The sequence below is a fragment of the Quercus lobata genome, chromosome 8, assembly GCF_001633185.2.
Source record: "Quercus lobata isolate SW786 chromosome 8, ValleyOak3.0 Primary Assembly, whole genome shotgun sequence".
Taxonomy (NCBI): Eukaryota; Viridiplantae; Streptophyta; class Magnoliopsida; order Fagales; family Fagaceae; genus Quercus; species Quercus lobata.
This window is the reverse complement of record NC_044911.1, coordinates 28,856,407-28,879,538: the sequence shown is the minus strand read 5'-3', so window position 1 is coordinate 28,879,538 and position 23,132 is coordinate 28,856,407. Positions and strand designations below refer to the sequence as shown.

Sequence of the window (23,132 nt, the reverse complement as noted above, 5' to 3'; positions counted from 1 at the left end):
TGATAATATGTGGGCTATAATGGGTAATATTTGTGAGAGGGCCCAAGGCAATTTATGAGCTTGTGTATGGGGTATTTGTAAGGGCCCAATAGCATGGAGAATTTTGGGTAATATATATGGGGAATATTTATGTGGGTTGAAAATAATATGTGGGCTCATATGGGTATTTTTGTGAGTGGGCTAATGAAATTAAGGCCCGAAAATTTGTACCTCAACAGAATGTCTCCTTGACTAAGCAAAGCAAAGGTCAGAAGGTGTAGTTAGCCATCCAGAGCAACGTTTCGGAAGATTCTATTGATAAGGATACACATCATAGAAGCACAGGACAAATGAGAACTATGAAATATCTAAGAAAAAGCTGCTACCATTGCATTGAATGCTCTATAACTAACTCTCTGGCCGTATTAATGTGGAAGTGATACCTGAACAGTAATTTTCAACCTTACAACTATTCCCAGAGATTTTAGGAAGATACTGATGGGACAGGGATCAACATCAAAAACCTGGTCTACACATGAAGGGTGGAGATGAAAGAAGGAAGACAGTATAAAAGAGAAAGAATACACAGAGAAGGGGATCGAGAAAAAGAAAGGAAAAATAGTGTTACAACAGGAACTAGACTTATAATCAAATTCAAAAGAGATATATATAAGAACACATATCCTCGAATTGGGCCGATGACGATTTTCTGTGGATAAAACCTGTTTATCTTTGCTTTCAGGTCATCTAGACCCACCATAATTGTTGTCCAATTCATTAGAGCCTAGTTTTCTGATCCACTCTTTACAAATTCATTGTATAGGGCTCTTTGGGCCAAGATCCTTTTGACACTTGGGCTTGAGATTCAAATTAGGTCCTTAAAATGTTCATTTATAATAAGGAATATAATAAAAAGATACAAATTTTAACCAAACAAAACATATAAATATTAAAAATAAAAATAAATAAATAAATACATATGTTAAGAAGTTCAACACAGATAAAAGTATAAATAATTAAATTAAAGTAAAATATTGAAAAAAAAAATTGAATGAGAATAATTTAAACCATATTTTGAAAATTATAATTTTCTTCATAATAACTTTATATAAATTAAGAAATGTAATTGTGGAAATAATTGTAAATAAATAATGGAAGATGTTATTTTCGTAATATAACATTTTTCTTTTAAAAGACCAAAATGCCAAACTATTTGTAATATAAAATAAAAAAGAAAAAAGAAAAAAGAAAAAAAAAACAAAGAAGAAGTATATGAGTGATTTAGAGTACATGGTCAGTTTTAAAGAACCTGTTCGGGTTGAACAAGTTAGAAAAGAACTCATTCGCGTTGAACGAGTTAAAAAAAACACCCACCAGGTGCGTGTGACTAGGTTTAATCGGCTCGTACGCTTAAACAGCCGATATAGGATTTGAATCATCAAAATTTACTGGTCCAACTAGTCAAATTGATCCCTCGAATTTAATAACTATGGATGATGGAGTTGGAGCACAGTGCAATTAATAAGTTTAGTTACCTGCACATTTGATTTCAGTCTATTACTATAAAAGTTACCTCCTCCGCTCTACTCCACAAGACCTTTTTTTTTAAATTATTAATAGGTTGTCTCACTAGCTTTCTATTTTTTTTTTGCTAAAACTCACTAGCTTTCTATTACATATTTCGTTCTGTATTCTTATCTTATCTTTTTGTTTTGGCTTCATAGACACGCACCTAGCACATGTTGTTCTTGTGAAGAACAAAGTTTAAAGATTAATATATAAATAAATGCTACTTCGACGTTTCAAAAAGACTATGTCTATGAAAAAAGAAAAGACTATGTCTAATGCAAAAAACTTGTATTTCATTTCACCTATAAGTTCCCATTAATCCCTTGTCGGTTTATCAAACAATTATGCCCACTTTTTAGGACTAGGCTTTATTGTTGAATTGGTGTTGGGTTGGAAAAAATCAGTTACAACATAGGAGAAATGTCAATGAAGAATTCATGATGCTATAATGAAGACAACTCTCATGACTATTCTACTTCAATTCATTAAGTTCACACTGAGATTGCAAAAATTCACAAAAGTTCACACTCCAACCATATTTTACACTCTTCTATTAAAAAGGAGAAAAACCCTTTTACGCTTTTATCAAAACAGCCGCTAGCTTTTACAAAATCAAGGATCGAATGCTTGTCTAAATTTGATAAAAATTTCTTGTTTCCATTCAAGCTCTTTGGAAAATATTTCAGCATTAAAGCTTATTTGACCCAACAGTTTACTCCAAATCCTCAAACCCTCTTCCCTAGCAGAATATCATTGTAATCCTAAGCTCCTAGATATTCATCAATATCCCATGGCATTGACCTCAACACCCATCCTGATAATTTGCATTCTCATCTCTCTAGTCTACATTTCCTCTGCTCAAACTTGCTCAAACTACACCTTTTCAACTAACCAAGTACTCATTTCCTGCATTGACCTTCCAATATTACAGAGCCATCCGCACTAGAACTACATTCCATCCACCAGAAGCATTCAGATTGCTTACAGAGCAACTCAAACTTCTACAGGATGGATTGCATGGGCAATCAATCCAACTGGAACAAGCATGATTGGATCGCAGGCTATTGTTGCTTTTCTCAATGCTAATGGGACTAATGTCAGCTTATACAACACCAATAACCAGTTACAACCCTTCAATGAAACAAGCAGCTCTTAGCTTCCGGGTTTCAATCATCTCAGCAACATATGCCAAAAATGAAATGACTATTTTTGGTGTTGTGGGCCCACTAAACAATGGAACAACTGTTAATCACGTCTGGCAAGCTGGAAGTTCAGTTGTAAACAGTATCCCTCAGATGCATCCAACATCAGGCCCCAACATTCAATCGGTAGGTATTCTAGATTTTCTTTCAAGGTAGAAACAAAAATTAGACTCTAGAATGGCTGTCCTCAAGTTTGCCTCCTTCAATACTTTAATTTTCCTATGAATATGTTTACCAACATTACATGCTTTCACATGATCGTTAATGTAGACTGCATATATAAGAATTTTCAGTGACGTCTACTTTAATGTAACTGGCTCCATTCTACTACATCTCACCATCAACTACTTGCAAATATTCTTACCCATGGATGCTCCACATTTTGCAAAGATTTTTACAAGCTCAGTTTATCCAATAAACTTACTTGGTCTATACAAAAAAGAATGAAAAGGGCCAAAAGATCAGGAATTACAAATCTAGCAAAAATAATCTATCAAAATATCTTTCTTTAGTTCATAACCCCTACATTCAAGTGAAATGCCATCTCATGAGTAAGTACATCCTCAAACCATAGTTAATCCAATATACTTGCTTGGTCTACACAGATAAAGTTATGCATGAGTAACTACATTACCCAGCAAATGCAGGAGCTCCTCATGCTTGGGCTTTGTTACTTGTAACTCCAAAGTCACCTGTCAAATAAGGAACAATATACGCTAAGTGGCAGGATTATGAAGAGGACAGTTGAAGCTATATTCCGCCAATGTAAAATTTTGCTATCTTGGATGCTTATGAAAAATAAGGCAACTAGTTCAGCAAAAACTTACAGCTCAACCTGTTCATAATTATAGAAGTCTTATTCCCCATTAGAACAATGAAAAGAACATAACCACATAGATCCAGTTCAATATTTGACAACTTTCCTGGTAACTGTCAATCAACCAGTTTGGACAATTTTTTTTCCAGTATAATTTGATAAAAATTAAATGTCAAAATAATCCAATTAAGCTGATTTCATCTGATTAGATAGACCCAACCCATTAGATAACAGGATCCTGAACTATTTACCAAACTTACATGTCATAAAATTACTAAGAATTATATACTAAACGGGCTGGAGCAGCCAAATAATCCGTAAGCTCAACTGTGTAGGAATTCCATTGTTACCAGGCCTGCACCATTACAAGGTTGATGCTGGGGGAAGAATATTTCCTCACATTAATATCAAGAATCAAGAAGCTTCTATTTCTTCATAAGCCAATGACAAAAAATGCATGCATAAACACTTGGTGATATAAATGATCTGGTTGTAGTCTATTTAACTTCTTTATAAGCCAATACAATTACACAACTGCACAGCTATGTGTACTGGTGTTTGTAAGGATCGAAAATATTACCTCTTTAAAGATTTCACTATAAGAAGCCTCTTCGAATCCCTACACCAATCACAATTGAGTTTAGTTAAGGACAAAGCGTAAATGCAAGTGTCATCTGTCGTGCACACAAACAAGAAAGGTGTTGGGGGTGAGGAGGGATAAAATGCAGACCATGTAAGTACATATGGGTGTTTAAAAAAAATGTTAAAAAAAAAAAACCTATCAGAATTTTTGGTTTTGGCCTTTTTTGGGTATTGGTTCTAAAAATCAGTTTTTGGTATCATTACTGGAATTCTTTATGCCAACACCAACTGATATATATGTAATTTTATAACCATAGCACTTATATCCTCAATAATTATCTCATGCATGGGATATATGCATCCTCCCTACAAAGTGAGAGGGAGGCCCATTCATGAGTACCTTCTCCTATATCAGTGGTTCTGTCACCAGTATCCTAATCAAGAGTCCTTGGTTTGACCCCACACAGGTGCCGGCATAGACCTTATATATTAACATTCCAAAACCTTAATCTTACTTCTAATTTCTCCTAGCATCACAACCCTTCCTCCCCCACCAACATGGACGTTAAGCCTCTCTCTCTCTCACTCTCAAATGAACGTCAAGGGAGTACAATGAGCTAAATTTCATATTAAATAGAGTACAAGCCAACATGGACGTTACTTCAAGTGCCAAATCAGGGGTTTGAGAATTGTAATGATAGGTCTTGCGCTTCTGCTTCTCTATGGGATGTTAGCTTTGGCTCAAGGTAACATACATTACTCTGACTTTGCTGTACCCTCTCTCTCTCTCTCTCTCTCTCTCTCTCCCCCCCCCCTCTCTCTCTTTTTTTTTTTTCTTTTTCTTTTTTCCCTATTTCAGTGGTAGTGGTGGCAGTTGATATGAGTGAAAACTATCTTCTTTTGAACCAACTGAAGTACAGTCAGCCCAGTCCGGTTGTCCTTCCTAGCAGTTCAATGTTGTTCCCAAATATTGCAAAACCAACAGCACTGGTTCAGTGCAAAAAATGCTCTCAACACCAAACTGATATCAACCATAAGTACATGTGTACCAATTCATATGTAGGCAAGAACAAGGGAAATTTTGTTCAAACGAATGGCCAGCATTGCAAGAATGTGTAGATATATAATTAAAAGCATGCTTCAGAGAGAGAGAGAGAGAGAGAGACCAATTTCCGGAACAAGGTAAGAGATGCTCCATTTGATTCCCCAATTTTAGCGCGGAAGATGTGTATCCCTAAGCTCTCAACTGCAAAGGCCATCATTAACAAGACAGATTCCTTTCCAAGTCCTTTCCCACGACTATGCTAGCAAGAGCAAAATGATAAGATATAAGCTTGAGAACTATATTATAGTATAGGAAAGTAATTGAGCTTTTTCCCCTTTTTTAATAGGTAAAGGAGTTTATAAAGTTCACAGCCAATCCAAAAGAAAATTGAGCAAGATGAAGGTTAGCATTCATTTCAGTCAAAACATTCAAAATGGAGTGTCAATAATCAGACTTTCCTAATGCACTGGCCACAGATTAATTGACAAATATATTTTAAAGTAGATGATTTGTTAAATCACTAGTTGATGATCTGGTCTGGGTTAATGTAGAAGGGTCAATCCAAAACACAAATTTGAAGTGATGATATTTTGGAGCCAGCCAATGGCCCAAAAGGCTAATATAGCAAATTCTGCTACCTCATCTATAGCTGTATCTGCTATGATCATAAGACTGGATCTAAATATACTTGGATGACATTTGTGTTTCTAAAACCTTGAGAATTTGACTTGCAAAGACAAGATAATAACTACGATCATGATTATTAAATCTCTAACACAAATAGTGATAATCACTGAAGGGAAGTTAAGGACTATAAAAATGTCCTCACACCAACCTCCCTTGAGGAATTAAGAAAAAACACGCCCTCCAACTATTAGATAACTGACATTCAACATTAAAACGAATGTTTGACCTAACTTTGTCAGGACATTAGACTCTTTTTTTTTTTTTTTTTTTTTAATAGGGGGTGGGGGGACAAACTTGCCTTTGGTTAAAGTAAGGGTTCTATCTTACCTTTACCTTATTAATGAAATCACCATTTTGCCCTTCAATAATTGCAACCAATTATAAAATCACTAGCATCCTTGACATATGATAAAAGGGCTGAATTTGAGTTTCCTTTCTTTTCTTTGTTCCTTAAAATCATGATGACAGTGGAACATCTTTTTCTCTAGTGGGATTAAACATTTTAGGAATTACAATTTAATAATGGGAACCATCATTGCAAGTGACACATCCTTACTTTTTATGAACATGTTGAAGTATTGGAAAAAGCTTCTCCATCTCTTTCATCTCTTCTTTCATGATGATATCTTCCTTTGTTTTAGCTTTAGCTTGTTATAGAAAAATATGTGTGGCTTGCTAAGATGTATTTGGCACAACAATAGTTGAATAGTAGCTGGTTTTTCGAATTATTTTTCCGCATTCAAGAGTTTCAAAACTTTCCTCCATTAAACTTTCAAATCGCTTGTTTTGACTCATCTTCAAGTTGTCTAGGCGCTTCAGCTAGCTCATTAGGTTCTTTTGCTTGTTTTCCGGCTGTCTAGGATTTTTTGAATATTGTCTGACTCTTGAACTTGCCATTTAGAGTCTACTACTTGCTCCTCTAGCTGTTCTACCATCCTAGAAAGTTATTCTGATTTGTCAGCATCCTGTTGTGGCTTTCCAACTTCCTTTTGTGGCACTTTAGCTGTTCTACCATTCTAGCAAGTAAATCCACTAGTATATTATCTCCCATGGTGTGGATACGTCATGGAAAAACCAGCTCTAATACCAAACTGACGCAATACAAACAATTAAAGTGGGCTTTGATACCAAACTGATACAGGATAGAGGACTTAATTGGCTCTGCTACCAATTTTGATGTAGAATCTTTAGGAATCACCACTGTTCTTGATGAGATCTTGAAGGCTTCTTGAATACACTTTGATGTCTAAGGGTTTAGGTAGGGTTAGACTTAGGTAATAAAAAGATTGGATTTTGAAGAAATTTGATGGCTTCTTAGGGTTAAAACAATGAATAGTTGAATTAAAAACAAAGAAAGATAAACCCTAGGCAATCACACACTCATAGCTTAAAATATATTGCTCGAATTTTATTAAATTCAAGAACTCTATGAGTCTTATTGACTACAAAAAAGACTTTATAAAGCCTATTTCTAAACCTTTTTCTGGTCGAAAGACTAGGAGACTTAAATAACCTATTACTACAAAGATTAGGATCTTAATAACAAAGGAAACAAACCAAATATTAAAAAAAGAAGACTCAAAACTTTGAATAATACTCATGGTCCTTTCCTACAGCCAATGACAGACAGCGAGTTCCAGAAAATCTGAAAATTACCAGATTGCTCTCATTCTAGTTAAACTTAGTGTCTGTTTGTGTCCAGCTTACTTACTAGTTTTTAGCTTTTATGTACAACTTTTTAAAACCTTACTTTTTCTCACTTTTTCAAGGTATAAGTATACTTTAACACACTTTCAACAAAAAGCTAAATAAGCTAATGCCAAATGCACACTTATAATTAAGACTGAACCAACAACTTTTTAAGTGCATAGTGGGGTTGAAATAGAAGAGAGAGAATCCTAGGAGTAAGAATAGTTTAAGGGTTACAGAGTAAAGTTAGTTTGAGTAGGAATCATTTTTTGAACTATTCTGCTTAAGTAATGGCGTCAGAGTGAAAGGACTTATCTATTAACTTCATCACAAACCTCAAGGGGTTGAGTACTATTTTTCAATAGTTTCAAGGCAGTGTCATTTCTTGAAACCTCAAGGGAGGTTGGTGTAATTTACCCCCCACCCCTCCCTTTTTTTCTCTAATAAGTAGAATAGGATGTGTGAATGAAGTTCATATAACTATATGCATATGAAATCCATATGCATAACCCCAAGCTCATCATGAAAAACACACACACTAACTACATATATATGAAGTTCGTGCATATAAAAGCACACTCCACTAGCTGCATTCCTCAATTCATTATATGCATATGTTATATTCACAGCTTCCCTTTTGTAAAATTGAATATGAAGCAAAAACAATAAGGAAAATGAATGAAACCCAAATCCCAGCAAAAGCGTTGTTAATATGCATATAAATGAAATAAAAAATAATGAAAAGAGGCATTTGGCAATCACACAATCCTCCACCACTAAATGAAAATCTGTTTATCATCAGAATTTTTGTTAACTTATGTTAATTGGTAAGTTACACACACCTGATGGGTCTTGAGCCCAATACCTCAGCCTCCACCTAAAACTTATAAGTGGAGGAGGTGTCAGTAGAGCTAGAGCTCATTTGAAAGTTTATCCCCAAAAGTAAGGGTAAGTGTACCTTTTGGGTTCAGCTATCATTATCTCAATCTCTGCCATATTGGGATCATCGAAGTTGTTCATGTATAAGTTCACATCACCGACCATGGCTGGAAAAGGGCATGCTGTCAATCCCTTATAATAGATTAATAGAGACTATCATGGAAACAAGCTACTTAGAGTTCAAGTGAATTTTACTATATTTGTATATGGGAAGCCAAATTAATTCTGTTTATTTAAAAAGACCTAGTATCCTGCAGTTTTTTTTTTTTTTTTTTTTTTCCGACCGCAATTTTCTCAGCAAACGAACTACGGGTAATTGATTAACTGACCTTCAACATGGGGATCTCCATGAATGAACTCTCCAACAACCATCTCCCTATCCAATACAATGAAAGTCTGCTCTGCAAAACCCACCTCCAATATTAGTTGGTGTCACAAGCAGATACATATATGCATGTACAATCAAAACTGAACAAACCCAGCTGAAAAATTTAGAAAACCCATATCCAAAACCTTAATCATTCATCAAAAAATTGAGTCGGTGCACAGAAAGATCAAATATGACGCACACACGAAAGAGAGAGAGAGAGAGAGAACTGTTAGGGTCTTGGGTCCAGGTGAGCTGCATCTGGAACTCCTGTTGAAGGGTGAGGGGCTCAGAGGCAGTGGCTTGAAGGAGAGCCGGGTGTTGCATCCACTCATGGTACTTTGGGACGTGTGCCTCCATGTACGGTACCATTATCACCTTCTTTCCTTCCAAACTCACTCTCTTTTTCTCCATTTTTTTTCTTGTTATCTAACACTCCCCCACACTGACTGCTCTCTCTGTCTAACTCTTTGTCTCCCACACAGATTTATCTGAACGCCAATCTTCACTCTGTTGCCTCTTCGCTACTGTTTTGTTCTCCTCAAAACGACTGCCGTTTCAGAACGACGCTACCTTTTTAACACTTTCTTTTTCTTTTTCTTTTTTAAATACGGGAGTTTCGAACCAACCAACTTAAGCGACTATTTGATAACGTTGTTCTAGTAACATTGTTTAAATATTATGAAAATATATATAGGTGAAAAAATATTGTAGAAATACGTGTTCTGTTGTTTAAACAACGAAAATTGATGTTTAAACAACACAACCATACAGGCCCTTAAGTCTCTAGTCACAATGAGAAAAAAGAGGTAAATGAGTAACGGTTTAGGTTCCAAATTGGGTTTATGACCAAGTTTGTCACTTTTAAAAAGGCTGGAATTAGTTCAAATCTCAAAGGTATTAACTATATCTTACCCTTTTTTTTTTAACTCTAGTTATGTTTGGTTTGACAAAATATTTTTGGACCAAAAAATAATTTCAAATGAAAATATTTTCAAGTATTTGATTGTGTTTAGAAAAATGATGTGGAAAACCGGCGATCGACAACCAATGGTGGTGGAGGTTTGGACTAATGTCAGCCAAATCCAAAACCAATCAACTTGGTCCCAAATCACAATGAGAGAGATGAGAAAAATAAGTAACGATTTAAGATCCAAGTTGAGTTTAGGACTAAGTTTGTCAAATTTAAAAAGTTTTGGACTTAATTAGCATTAGTTAAAATCTCAAGGGTGTTAACTGTATTTTACCCTCTCTTTTTTACTCTAGCTATGGTTGGTTTGACAGAAAATAGTTTTGGACCACAAACTAATTTCAAGTGAAAAATTTTCAAGTATTTGGTTGCATTATATTCCCGAAAATATTTTCAAATATTTGGTTGTGTTGAAAAAAATGCTACAGAAAACCGACGGCCAACAACCAATGGTTGTGGAGATCCGCAACTAGCGGTGGCGGAGTCTAGCAATAGCGGTGGTTGGCAACTTGAGATTGGAGACATTAATTAGTAGGGGTGGTGATTGGGTGGCTGACAATGGTGGGTAGAAGTTTTGTTGATGAGTTTTGGGTGATGTGGAAAAAGTTTTATAAAATATAAAAGCATAAATCAATTTTCGTCATAAATGCAATTATTTTACAATCAACCGGATTGACTTACATTTTTAGTCGCCCCAAACACCCACAAATGCGTAAAATATTTTCCTAAAATCAATTTTCGTCAAACCAAACACTTTTCAAACTTTAGAAAAATTATTATAGAACAAAGTTTGCCTGCAAACTTTGTAGGCAATGGATACAAAGTCCCACTAAAAAATTATCATATTTACATATTTTAAAAATCTACTCGTTAGATTGCATATTATTTATGTTCTCAACATGCATGTCCAATTTCATTCAAATTAGATATTATTTATTATTTGATCCATAAACTTATTTTTATGCATAATTTAAGAGTTTGTTTGGAATCCGTTTATTTTGTTGAAACTGAAAACTTTTTGCTGAAACTGAAAACTTTTTGCTAAAAGTACTGTAGATAAAGGTAAAAGTTAGCTAAAATAATATAGTGAGACCCATGAATAGTACCAAAAAGTGTAATGGAGCCCATGAATAGTAGTAAAAATAAGCTAAATAATAAAATAAGCTGGCTTTTTAATTTTGAGCCAAATGCACCCTAAGACTAAAAACTTGAAAACAAAACATTTGATTAATGACATAAATATAGATTTTTTATTTTTTTTTGAAATTTTACAAACATAGAAGATTTATTAAGAAAGTGCAATCTAACGATGGATTTGTCAAAATTTACATTTAAAAAAAAAAATATATATATATATATATATATATATATATATATATATAAAAGGAGAGTTTGTAACCATTGGTTTGTAGGCCAACTTAGTTCCTTATTTTATGAAAGTCTTTTAGGAGCACTCCGCCTTTTGGATTAAAAAAAAAAAGAAAAATCCAATAAACTATTTGCACCCTTGACTATTTCACACATTGATGTGAGCATAGTTGTCTGTATTGTACAATACACAATACATATTATGTATTGTGCGATACATATCATATCGTGCGTAAAAAATTTCGTATCATATCAATGTATTGTAAGTGCTCATGAATTGTATCATATTGTAAAATTGTCTGTATTGTATGATACATAGATAAAAAACAACTACCAAACATACTCTAAGAGTTTCAATTCATATCACTTGGGTTTACTATTAAATCCTAACCAAAACCCTTAGTGTAGCAAAAACAAGTCTACCATAGCTCTTCCCACAAACCTCGACAGCCACCACAATCTCCAATGGCTTCCTAGTGGATAGAAACCACAAATAGGGTATTCTACTCTTTGTTCGTAGGCCAGGACTCAGAGCTCATGTGATGGAACCTTGAGATTTGAGAGTGCTAATGAGAGTGTGTGTGGTTCTTTATTTTCTAAATGAAACGTATATTCGGAGAGCTTTACACACTTAGGGATTATGTATGCCTATATAGTTGCACACCAAAAAACCCTAATGTCATTAAGACACATTTTATACTTGCAGTCTTAAACTATAATTATTCATGTACAGTAACAACTTAAAAATGTTATTTTTATTACTATAAAATAAAATTAAAAGAAAAGAAAAAGCCCATCTTGATAAGCGCATAGAACATGTGAAGAGGTTAATATATATTAACGAAATTATAAGCAAGCTGAAGAATATAAATATATTCTAGATCATTCTAAAAAGTATTTTTTGCCAAAACAAATTAACGCAACTCCCCTCTGTTCTAGCTGATGTAGTGCAAAGAAATTTTACGTAATTAATTCTTCTCTAACTATAGATTATACACACTTTGAGAATTACCTTTCATTGCATCTATCATTTGAGCCAACGCTGGCACAACTAATTTATTTAAAAGCGTTTTGAACATCTTTCCTCAACCTGGATCAATATAAAACCCGTTATTTAATTTAAATAATAAGATAAAACATATAAATTAATCCATTTGTAAGTTGTAACCAAAATATGTTGGTTACATGTGATCATTGTTCCTTCAAAAATAATTAGAGTTGGGCATCCCTTGGCACCCATTCAGTGCTCCAATAAAGGTTTATTATTATATCACTATAACTAAGACGAGCTTAAAACAAATTTATCATAAAATGATTATACTTGAGCTGAGGTTAAAACCGGCATACAAATTAACTGCAACAAGAAGTTAATTACCATGAAAATTATAAGATAAGGAAATATTAGTAAGTACAAGTTAAGCAGTGTGCGGTAATTGGTAAGAGTTCCTAACTGGGCATCTATCACTGCAAATGTTCATAGACATAATCCCATTGGTGAGAGCTACCCCCACTATAGAATCAAGACTTGCACTATTTTACTCACCATCGGTAACTTAGCTTCAAAGCGAAGCACAATATATTGAGAATCTTCCACTACCCATTTTAGCCAACAAAAATATAGAAAGTTACATCTCTTTAGTCTTTAATAAGCAGGAGCGCAAAGGACAAACCCATGTATAATCACATCATTGTATAACCACATTATGTACCCACTACTTAAAATCGATTACAACACAAAACTTTCATTCCTATTTCCACCAAACAAACACTAAGTACTGCCTTTACTTCAAAGATAAGCACACACACACACACACTTTATTCTCATAAAATGCATAATAGCCATAATGACCCATCACTCTCCTTTCCTCACAAAAATATCATTACCAAACTCATAAATGTTAACAAAAGCAACCCACCCCATTCAAGCCACTTCTACTCCTCACCACTCTTCTAGCTACCATCACCATGGTTTTCTTCCTCTTCCTCCTCCTCCTATCCTCTAACCTTCATGTTGCATTTTCTGCCCATTGCACCACCACCACTGCCACCAAAACTTTCCAAAAATGCACGACACTCCCTACCCAACAAGCCTCTATAGCATGGACCTTCCACCCCCACAATGCCACTTTAGACCTTGTTTTCTTTGGTACCTTCATTTCACCCTCAGGCTGGGTTGGATGGGGCATCAATCCTAGTTCCCCTGAGATGACCGGAACCCGTGCCTTAATCGCCTTTCCAGACCCAAATTCCGGCCAAATTGTCCTACTGCCATACATCCTAGACCCAACTGTAAAGCTCCAAAAGAACCCACTCCTTTCTCGGCCCCTTGACGTCCACCTCCTCTCTTCCTCTGCCACCTTATATGGTGGCAAAATGGCCACAGTTCACAATGGTGCCACAATCCAAATCTATGCCACATTCAAACTTGTACCAAATAAAACAAAGATCAACCATGTGTGGAACCGTGGACTCTATGTCCAAGGCTACTCACCAACCATTCATCCCACTACCTCTAACGACCTTTCCTCCTTTGCCACTATAGATGTCCTCTCAGGCTCAGCTACTGCCCAACATGACAACATCAAAACACTCAAAACCGTGCATGGTATCATAAATGCAATCTCATGGGGCCTTATATTGCCTATTGGAGCCGTGACAGCACGCTACCTTAGGCACATTCAGGCACTAGGCCCTGCATGGTTTTATGCTCATGCAGGCATGCAATTGTTTGCATTTTTCCTAGGAACTGTTGGATTTGCAATTGGAATTAGGCTTGGGGAGCTGTCACCTGGTGTGGAATATGGACTTCACAGGAAACTTGGGTTTGCAGCATTTTGCTTAGGAGCGCTACAAACACTTGCACTATTGTTTAGGCCTAAAACTACAAACAAGTTTAGGAAGTATTGGAAATCTTACCACCATTTTGTTGGATATTCTTGTGTGATTCTTGGGGTTGTGAATGTTTTTCAAGGATTTGAAGTAATGGGAGCAGGCAGGTCTTATGCTAAGTTGGGCTACTGTTTGGGCCTCTCTACCTTGCTTGGTGTGTGTATAGCTTTGGAGGTAAATTCTTGGGTCATTTTCTGTAGGAAATCGAAGGAAGAGAAGCTGAGGAGAGAAGGACTAATTGGGGGATCTGATAAAGGGAGTGGAATCCACAGTTGAGATTACAGGTTAAAACAATATTGTTTCTTAGTGTTGCAATATTGCCCATGTTTATCCAAATTTATTCAATACAGAGTTGGAATTCTTGTTAAATTGCAAATTTATACTGTCACCTAGCAGATTTGGTAATTTGGGAATTGCTGTAGAATTTTAATAGTAAAATAATATTTTAACAAATTAATTAAATGGTAAGTTGGAAAATTTAATAAAAAGATATTGGAGTTTAATCAATGCGATAAATGAGGAGTTAGTGTGTTCAAATTTGGAATTCCATATTAATAAGAAGTGAGACTGGTCCCAATTCATGAGTATATATTAATTTATGAGCACGAAGATATATATATTGGATTAGAATGTAATAATGTACAAGAAAATGAGCCAATCAAAGAGAAAGCTAAAAGGAGGAGATATTTCTCATGTGAGTCAGTCCAAGTCCAATTGTGTTGTTGATATTCCTCAAATAAATTTATTGTAAAATTTTTATTCTGTTTCTTTTGTATATTGCACCAACAGAAATGTATGAACTTCTTTACAATTTCAAAATTTTCTTCTTTTGCTTATAAAGTTGCGGTGGGATTTCTCACAAACAAAACAAGATTGGTCCCAATTCATGATTATCTTCTTCTATAATAATCGCCTTGATTCGAAGATAAAAACTATCAAAGCGATGTTGGTTTAAACAAAACAATATTTTGTTTCTAATACTAGTAATAAAAATACAGATGTCAAGAATGGGATTCGAACCCATGCCCTTTCGGACCAGTACCTGAAACTGGCGCCTTAGACCAACTCGGCCATCTTGACTTTGTTGAAGCTTGGGTCAAATAAATAATTAATCTATACAATAATAGATAGCAACATAAAGAACAGATGAAGAGATTAACAAATGTTGGGTATCAATATCTAAATTGTTATCTGAAGGCATATAAAGCTTTGTCTGAAATATCTCTACTCATTAATTCTTCAATCGCTATAAACAAAATTTATTGTCTAATTAATTGGCTACGTACCCCCTACCAATATGGGCTTAGCCTTAGCCGTGGACAAAACTTCACCATATGTCTATTGGCTGCTGCAACTGTCTTCTAGTAATCCATCCATTTTTTTCTCCTTTTTCCTTCCTTCCTTACTTAACAAACAAAAATGCCTCACCTTACTTCCAAGCCTCTAGGTGAATGGAATAATTTATAATTATCGTTTTCCAAACCATATTAACTATTTTTTTTTTTTTTTGAGAGTTTCAAACATCCATTCCTGATGATAACTCTTTATCATCAAATTAAGATACCAATTGATTTTTGGTGTAAGCAAAGATTGAACTCCAGATCTTTTATTCAACCATCAGAAACTTTACCAGTTAACTGTATCCCACCAAACCATACTAACTATTGAACTGTTAAAGAAGTTATATAATGGTTCACTCGTTCCACTTTGGAATCATTAATTCAACCATTAGCTTCTTCTTCTTCTTCTTTTTTTCTTCTTTTTTTTATTTTTTATTTTTTTATTTTTACAATCCAACCATTAGATTAATAATTAGTAATTATATATATATATATATATATATATATATATAGTATTTGATCAAATTAACATAATATTAACACACCTAACCTTGCAGTTCAATATTTTTCTAAAAAATTGTTGCTTTTTTGTGCTTCAATAATTTTTTTTTTTTTTTTCCATTTGTAAATCTATCATTTCCTTTGTACTTATTTATAATTTCATACAATTCACCCATTTGATGATTCAACCTTTGATTCAATATGGTTCTAATAATAACTAGGCGAAACTACATTATTAGTTCTTAAAGTTTATCTTATGTGCATAATTGGTCCTTCAACAAGTTTTCAAAATAAGCAATACAAGTCCTTTGATTAACTTCTGTTAGTGGTGTTACTTACGTAGCTAACGGAATAATGACTTGACATTTTTTTTAAAGATTTGAAATTTCTTTTTATTAAAAACTTACAAAATTAAACTTACAAACTAGACCCATTCCAATTCATATCTTTATCCTAACCCGATACCAAAAAAAAAAAAAAAAAAAACTCCATTTGCAATCTGATTCATTCATCAGTACAATATTTACAGTCACCAGCAGCAACAGTAGTAGCCTCTGTGCTCTCTTGTTCTCTTGTAGCTCCAGTGCATGTTCACGACCTACTTGCAGTTCACCCATGGTGGTTGACGTTTTTAATAAAAAGAAATTCCACTTCATTTTAAAAAATGCTAGGTCATTATTCCGTTAATCACGTAAGTAACACAACTAACGGAAGTTAATCAAAAGACTTATATTGCTCATCTTGAAAACTTGATAGACCAATTGTGCTCACTTAAAACTTGAGGGACCAATTGCACACATAAGGTAAACTTCAAGAACTAATAATGTAGTTTCGCCTAATAACTTTAGAAAATACCCCTAAAGTTAGTCATAATCTATCTAAAAATATAAGATTGTACTTACCAATATGGTTTTGTTATTTTTCTAAAGTTAGCCATAATCTCTCCAAAAATATAAGAATGTGCTTACTAATATAGTCAATTTATTTTTTCTATTATTATCTTTAAGGAGTGTGAAAATGTGTCTTTGTTTCGTCTACGGTTGGAATCTTGATTTGACTTTAGGTCAAGGTTAAGATAGAAGATAGTAAGCACTTGCAGTTTGTAGTCAAGGATGGTAATGGCAATGAGTCAGGTTTAATGGGTTGTTCAATCCAACCCGACCTTAATAATAAGGGTTTGAGATTGTTTTAATGGTTTTGGGGTGGATTTGAGCTCATATATTTAAACTAGCTTGCAAGTTTGGGAAAGATTTAGATTTTATGCAATGGCCCATGAGTACCTGAACCCAACTAAATTACGTTTTTAAAATACTAAAATACCTTTATTATTATATTCTCTTCACAAAAAATAAAATAGCATTTTTATAAATAAAAATAACTAAACAAGTATGTGCCTCTTTCTCTTTTAAAATATGATTTACTTTTTTATAAAATTATGTAGGGCATGATTGGTAGACTATAATAAAATAGATATTCTTATAGTTTAGTTATTTTATAGTTTAGTTATATTTTTATTACAATAAATAATTAATCCTTATGAATAGCTATTCTTTAAAGAATAATGCTAGAGATACAAACTATTTTACAAAAAAAAATTACAAACTATTGATGTAGTGAGTGATTTTTTTTTTTGGTAAAAAGGAATTGCATTAACAAAACTAAATAGACAAAGTCTCAACAGGGCAATGCCTGCTTAAGTACAACCCAGTAAGATCATAGTTAAAAATAGCTAGCAAATCCACAGGCGGATTTTCAAACAGTATAAAATCAGCATTTTGCTTAGCTCCCTTTCTAGCAAGATGGTTAGCAACTTTGTTCGCTTCACGATAACAATGTTTAAATTGAATCTGCGGGATCTGGGATGCCAGCTTTCTGCAATCATCCAACAAAGGGGAGACGAGAGAGTTTGATTGGGTGGGATTTACAAGAATGTCAATAATAGCTTTTGCATCCAGCTAGAAAGGGAGCTAAGCAAAATGCTAATTTTATACTGTTTGAAAATCCGCTTGTGGATTTGCTAATAAGAGCTTGCCACATCAACATTTTGTAAAAATGTTATAAAATAGTTTATGTCTGTAGCGTTACTCTTCTTTAAAATGAGGAATTATTATTCCTCTCTAAAAGGATTGTAATAGTTATTCCTTAGTAAATGTAATAATTTCTAATCTAATATATTTCTAAATAAACAATCTTTCCATATGTACATAGCAATTATGAAAATAAAAAATTATCAAAAAATAACTCATCTCTCTCTCAATTTAAAAAATATTATTTTCTACAAAATATAATAGTATAAGTAAGATATTTCCTAAAATATATCTTAAGTTTTATTCTAATATTACAACTCAAAACTAAACTTATGAATAAATTTAGTTATTCTAGTACAACAAATTTTATTTTCCGTAATAAAGATTATATTCCTGTCGTAATCTACATTCAGTGTACCAAACATGGCCTTACTAAGTTCTTAAATTTTATTAATTAATATTATCGATGTTTAATTTTGGGTTAATCCACCCATTTGTTTGGACTTATGGCAAGATAAACAGGCGGGTTTGGGAACAAGTTAAGTTTTTCATATATAAATAAGATATGTTTATGATACATTTCCCAATATTTAATAGAGTTTGGTAGGTTAAATATTTCGGGTTTGGTGAACAAGTTAAGTTTTTCATATATCAAATAAGATATGTTTATGATACATTTCCCAATATTTAATAGAGTTTGGTAGGTTAAATATTTCGTAGGTTTGATTTTGGAATATTTTTGTGTCCCAAAACCCGATGTCATTCCTACTTGGTGTGTTTCAAACAAAATCTTTTCTTTGTTTTGAGTAATTCTTAAATTTTCATAGAACACGTAGAATGGTATTCTCTCCTCTCACATCCATGGTAAGGTCTACTCATTAAATTCATGGTGAGACCTACCATGAATGTGAGAGAATACAGTATATTTTTTTGTATTCTAGGAGTACCTAAGAATTTTCACTTTATTTTAGCTAAAGTTAGAATCTTGAGCATGGGTATTTGGTCCATTACTTTTGGATTTTTGGGTTCTAAATTCATTTTAAGTTATGCTACAGTCACAAACTATTTTACTATATTTTTACAAACTATTGTTGTGGCCAACTTTTTATTGGTTTTTATTTGGGCCCACAGCTAACATCTTTTTTTCATTTACCAATAACTACTCACCACGTCAGCAATTTGTAAAGTTTTTTTTTGTAAAAAAGAATGTATTTTTAGCATTTTCCATGCATTTTACTTAGCAGTTATAATGGATTGCAACATAAGCTTGTAGGTACAAACTTAAAAAATTAAAAAGTCTTGGGTAGCATTGGCTTTGTTTAAATACCAATTATATGCATTCCCTTTGTTTTTGAATCAAAGTGAACTTGCTATCAAAGCAGAGACGGAACTACACGTTGGTTGGGGGGGGGGGGGGGGGGGGGGGTCATGGCCCCCCCCCAGATTTTGAAAAAATAACAAGTAGTATACACACAAAATTATAAATTTTGACCCTAAATTGTATATACTTGTCCTCCCCCCCCCCCCCCCCCAAAAAAAGTTTTTTACAAATTGACCCATGAAGTTTCCCAAATTGTTTTAATCAAACCATCCCTTTGCTGTATTACCCCAAAAAATCAAGAAAATCCATTAGACAAACCAACAAAATAATTCTTAAACCCGGATAATTAGAAACCAACAAGAATATTACAAATGACAAATCCTTAGCAAAATAATCCTTTAGGGCACCACCACCACCATCATCTTCTTCTCTGGCTGGCTGCATCTTTGCATGCTTTCTTCTTCTTCTAATTTTTTTCTAACTTCACAACCTTCAAACTTCAATGCACACCTTCTATCTCTTTTGCAAAATGATGATTGACAAAAGCACCTTGGAGATTGTGGCAAAGATGGCTACAACTCATTATGGTTCTTATGGCCAACATAAAGCCACATGCACTTTTTTTTTTTGGTGATCTGATCTTTTTTTTTTTCTTTTCTCTTTTTTTGATGAAAAGGAGATAAATTTAAACTAAACAAGAACATGAATATTAGGGCAAAGCTTGTTTAGGTACATCCCATGGAGGTCATCCTCAAAAACAAAAAGCAAGTCCATAGGCAGATTGTCATAAATAACAAAATCTAAATTGTGGCTAGATCTTATCCTGGCAAGTTTGTTAACACAACGATTCGCTTCACGGTGGCAATGACTAAACCGAACCTGAGGAAGATTGGAAATCAGTTGCCTACAATCATCCAAGATAAGAGACACAATGTTATTTACATAATTAGGATTGGCTATGACATCTATAATAGCTTTTGCATCCAGTTCAATCTCAGCACAATCAAAGTTACAATTGCTGCAAACAAGAAGGCCATCTTTGAGACCCTAGAGCTTAGCAATAAAGCTATTGGTGATCCTAATTTTTCTAGCATACCCTTTAACCTAGTGACCATGCGCATCTCTGATAATACCTCCACAACCAGCTAACCCCAAGTTACCAATAGAGGACCCATCAATGTTCAGTTTTTTCAACCCTGCTTGGGGTTTTTCCCATCGGATTTGCCTCAGGACTAACCGATTAACACTTCTGGGTGAGGATGCATAAAAAAGATATTCCGCAACTCGATTCTTAGTTTCTGTTGCTCGGCTTAGGTTTTGGCTTTTCCCTTTAATGACCACTTGGTTCCCATTCTTCCAAATAATCCAAATAGCGAAAAGAAGAAGGACAAATTTCCAAGGAGAGTTTTGAGGGAAGAGACATTCTACTGCTTTCCCATTAGATTCTAGCCAATCTTGGAGATCCCTAGTCCAAAAATAGGGATATGTCCATTTTAATCCCCAACTAGATCCAAACAGGTTTAATTTTTTCACAATCATGGAAGGCATGAAGGACTAATTCAGTCTCCCTATTGCATAAGGGACAATTTATTTCTTCCAGAACTCCCCTTCTCCCAAAGCATTCCCTAACTCCAATGCTATTGTGAGCACACATCCAGGTGAAAGTTTGGATTCTTGGCAAAATGTCAAATTTCCAAATTCAGCTGGCCGAGAAGGTTGCCTTTGAGTCGTCCCTAATGGCCATCCTGTAGGCACACTTGAGATCAAAGTTTCCTTGAGGATATCCTGACCAGGCTAACGTGTCTTCAACTCTTGAAACCAAAGCATTGGGGTAGCTTGGATTATAAGTTTGATTTTTTTGGGGAAGATTGAAGCCTAGCTAATTCCAATCCCAACCATTATCTTAAAGAACATCTAGGACCTTCAACTGAGATGCTTCTCGAGAGAGAGGACTGTGAATCATTTGCCACACCACTCCATGATTTATCCAGGGGTCAAACCAGAAGTTAAGATTGTTATTTCTTTCCACTACCTATTTAATACCTTTGTTAAAAATTTTCATTCCTTTCTTCATCGCAAACCACATTTGAGAGTAAAGGAACCTGTTAGCATTGCTTAAGTTCATCCTGCGGTTAGTACAATATTTTGACCTTAAAACCCGCGCCTAAAAAGATTCCTTTTCAACATGAAATCTCCAATTTAGTTTTAAGAGAAGGGCAATGTTTCTGCCCCTTCTTGCTTGTAATCCCAGGACTCCTTTTTTTGGTTTGACTACCTTATGCCAGCCAACCCAATGAATCTTCTTTACTGACTCCGTAGTGCCCCAAAGAAAATTTCTATTGACTCGATCCATTCCTTCAAGTATTCTCCTAGGGAGATAGGAGCATTGCATGACATAAGACAGAATGGTTGATGAAAGGCCTGAATTAGATCGCCTTTCCCACCAGCGACAACAGGTTGGCTTTCCATCCTGCAAGTTTTTGCTTTACTCTATCCAGAATAAAGTTAAAGTCTTATGGAGAGATGTCAAGTTGTTTAATGGGAATGCCAAGATAACTTCCTAACCACGGTGTGGAAGCAAACCCAAGAATATCATATAGGGATTCCCTTGTATCTCTATCCACGTTCTGGGAAAAATAAATTCTAGATTTTGCAGATGAACAGAATCGAGGTGGATACCGATGAAACATAACTCATAATAAGATCTATAAGGTCCCTTAGAAGATTAATCCTCCAAAGCATGTCCCTGATGAAACTCCACTCAAGTTTATCATATGCTTTCTCCAAGTCGATTTTAATTGCCATATAACCCACCTTTCCCTTCTTTCTAGTAATGAAATGGATAAGTTCTTGCATGATTATGGCGTTATCAATTCCTTTCTGCCCCGACACAAAAGCTGTTTAAAGAGGGGATATAAGTTTCCCCAGATGAGGCCTAAGTCTAGCTATTATGATTTTTGTTACCACCTTATAAACTGTATTACATAAACTGATCGGGCGGTAATTTCCAAGAGTCTCAGGCCCCTAAACTTTCGGAATAAGGGCAACAAGGATCTGGTTGAGGTAATCAGGGATTTTTATTTCTATGAATATTCTTTTAACTTCCTCCACTACAAAATCTCCCACTATTGGCCAAAACCTTTGGAAAAAGCCCGCATGCAAACCATCCGAACATGGAGCTTTAAAAGCTTTTAGCGACCAAAGGGTCGTTCTAATCTCTTCCACTGATACTTGACCTCCTATACTCTCTTTTTCTTCCTCATTTAGCCAAGCTTGCCATTGGGAGTAAGGAGGCATAACTCTGGAAGAAGAGGTAAGGGAAGAAGTATAAATGTCCCTAAACCCATTCCTGATAAAATCTAGGATTTCATGTTCCTCTTGGATCCATCCCTTAACAGAGTTTTTTTATGGCTAGGATTTGGTTCCTCTTCCCCCTGACTAACGTAGACACATGATTGAATGGCGTATTCTAGTCTCCCTGAATCATCCAATTTACTCAGGACTTAAGGGCCCATAAATCCTCCTCTTGCCCAATGATCACATCTAGCTCGCGACGAAGCTCATTTTCAATATTGAGTTAAAGTCAAAGGTCTAATAGTAGTAGCATGTTGGATCCCATTCAGCCTAGCCATAACTTTCTTTTTCTTAGCAAAAATGTTTCCAAAGTGAGATTTATTCCAGAGGGAGGCTTCCTTCTGAAACTTATCAATGGCGTCACGAAGCAATAGGGCTTGATTCCAAGAATTAGCCACCACCTCGAGAAAGGTTTGATTAGAGAGCCAAAATTTCTGGAATTTAAAAGGCTTGACCTGGAACGAAGGGGCTCTAGACTGCATTTCA

The 23,132-nt window shown here is 34.7% G+C and overlaps 2 protein-coding genes, 1 non-coding gene and 1 pseudogene across 5 annotated transcripts; 2 read left to right on the top strand and 2 right to left on the bottom strand.

Annotated features, from left to right (window-relative positions):
- The first annotated feature begins 2,014 nt into the window (after positions 1 to 2,014).
- LOC115955600 lies at positions 2,015 to 3,423 on the top strand (annotated as a pseudogene).
- LOC115955599 (N-acetyltransferase 9-like protein) lies at positions 3,195 to 9,436 on the bottom strand. Of its 3 annotated transcripts, none has more exons than XM_031073789.1 (6): positions 9,107 to 9,434; positions 8,839 to 8,910; positions 8,529 to 8,631; positions 5,316 to 5,448; positions 4,148 to 4,186; positions 3,195 to 3,442 (listed from the first exon to the last, which is right to left on the bottom strand). In XM_031073789.1, exons 1-6 carry the CDS (start codon positions 9,288 to 9,290, stop codon positions 3,362 to 3,364), a joined length of 612 nt encoding a protein of 203 aa, XP_030929649.1. In that variant the 5' UTR covers positions 9,291 to 9,434; the 3' UTR covers positions 3,195 to 3,361. The 3 variants fall into 3 exon arrangements, with proteins under 3 accessions (XP_030929649.1, XP_030929651.1, XP_030929650.1); XM_031073790.1 differs by having other exon boundaries at positions 3,217 to 3,442; positions 8,529 to 8,616; positions 9,107 to 9,354; XM_031073791.1 differs by lacking the exon at positions 4,148 to 4,186 and having other exon boundaries at positions 9,107 to 9,436.
- A 3,621-nt stretch (positions 9,437 to 13,057) lies between these two features.
- On the top strand, positions 13,058 to 14,479 carry LOC115955598 (cytochrome b561 and DOMON domain-containing protein At2g04850). Its single transcript, XM_031073788.1, has one exon. The coding sequence runs from the start codon at positions 13,180 to 13,182 to the stop codon at positions 14,377 to 14,379; it is 1,200 nt and encodes a 399-aa protein (XP_030929648.1). The 5' UTR covers positions 13,058 to 13,179; the 3' UTR covers positions 14,380 to 14,479.
- A 623-nt stretch (positions 14,480 to 15,102) lies between these two features.
- On the bottom strand, positions 15,103 to 15,183 carry TRNAL-CAG. Its single transcript has one exon. It is a non-coding gene; the product is annotated as a tRNA-Leu (tRNA).
- Between the last annotated feature and the right edge of the window lie 7,949 nt (positions 15,184 to 23,132).

Excerpts from the sequence above, each read along its gene's own strand:
- LOC115955598 (XM_031073788.1), top strand. The coding sequence starts at position 13,180 with ATGGTTTTCTTCCTCTTCCTCCTCCTCCTATCCTCTAACCTTCATGTT.
- LOC115955599 (XM_031073789.1), bottom strand. The coding sequence starts at position 9,290 with ATGGAGAAAAAGAGAGTGAGTTTGGAAGGAAAGAAGGTGATAATGGTA. Across the intron at positions 8,632-8,838 it reads TGGAGATCCCCATGTTGAAG|CATGCCCTTTTCCAGCCATG; the intron begins GTCAGTTAATCA and ends AGGGATTGACAG. Across the intron at positions 4,187-5,315 it reads TTACCTTGTTCCGGAAATTG|GGATTCGAAGAGGCTTCTTA; the intron begins GTCTCTCTCTCT and ends TGATTGGTGTAG.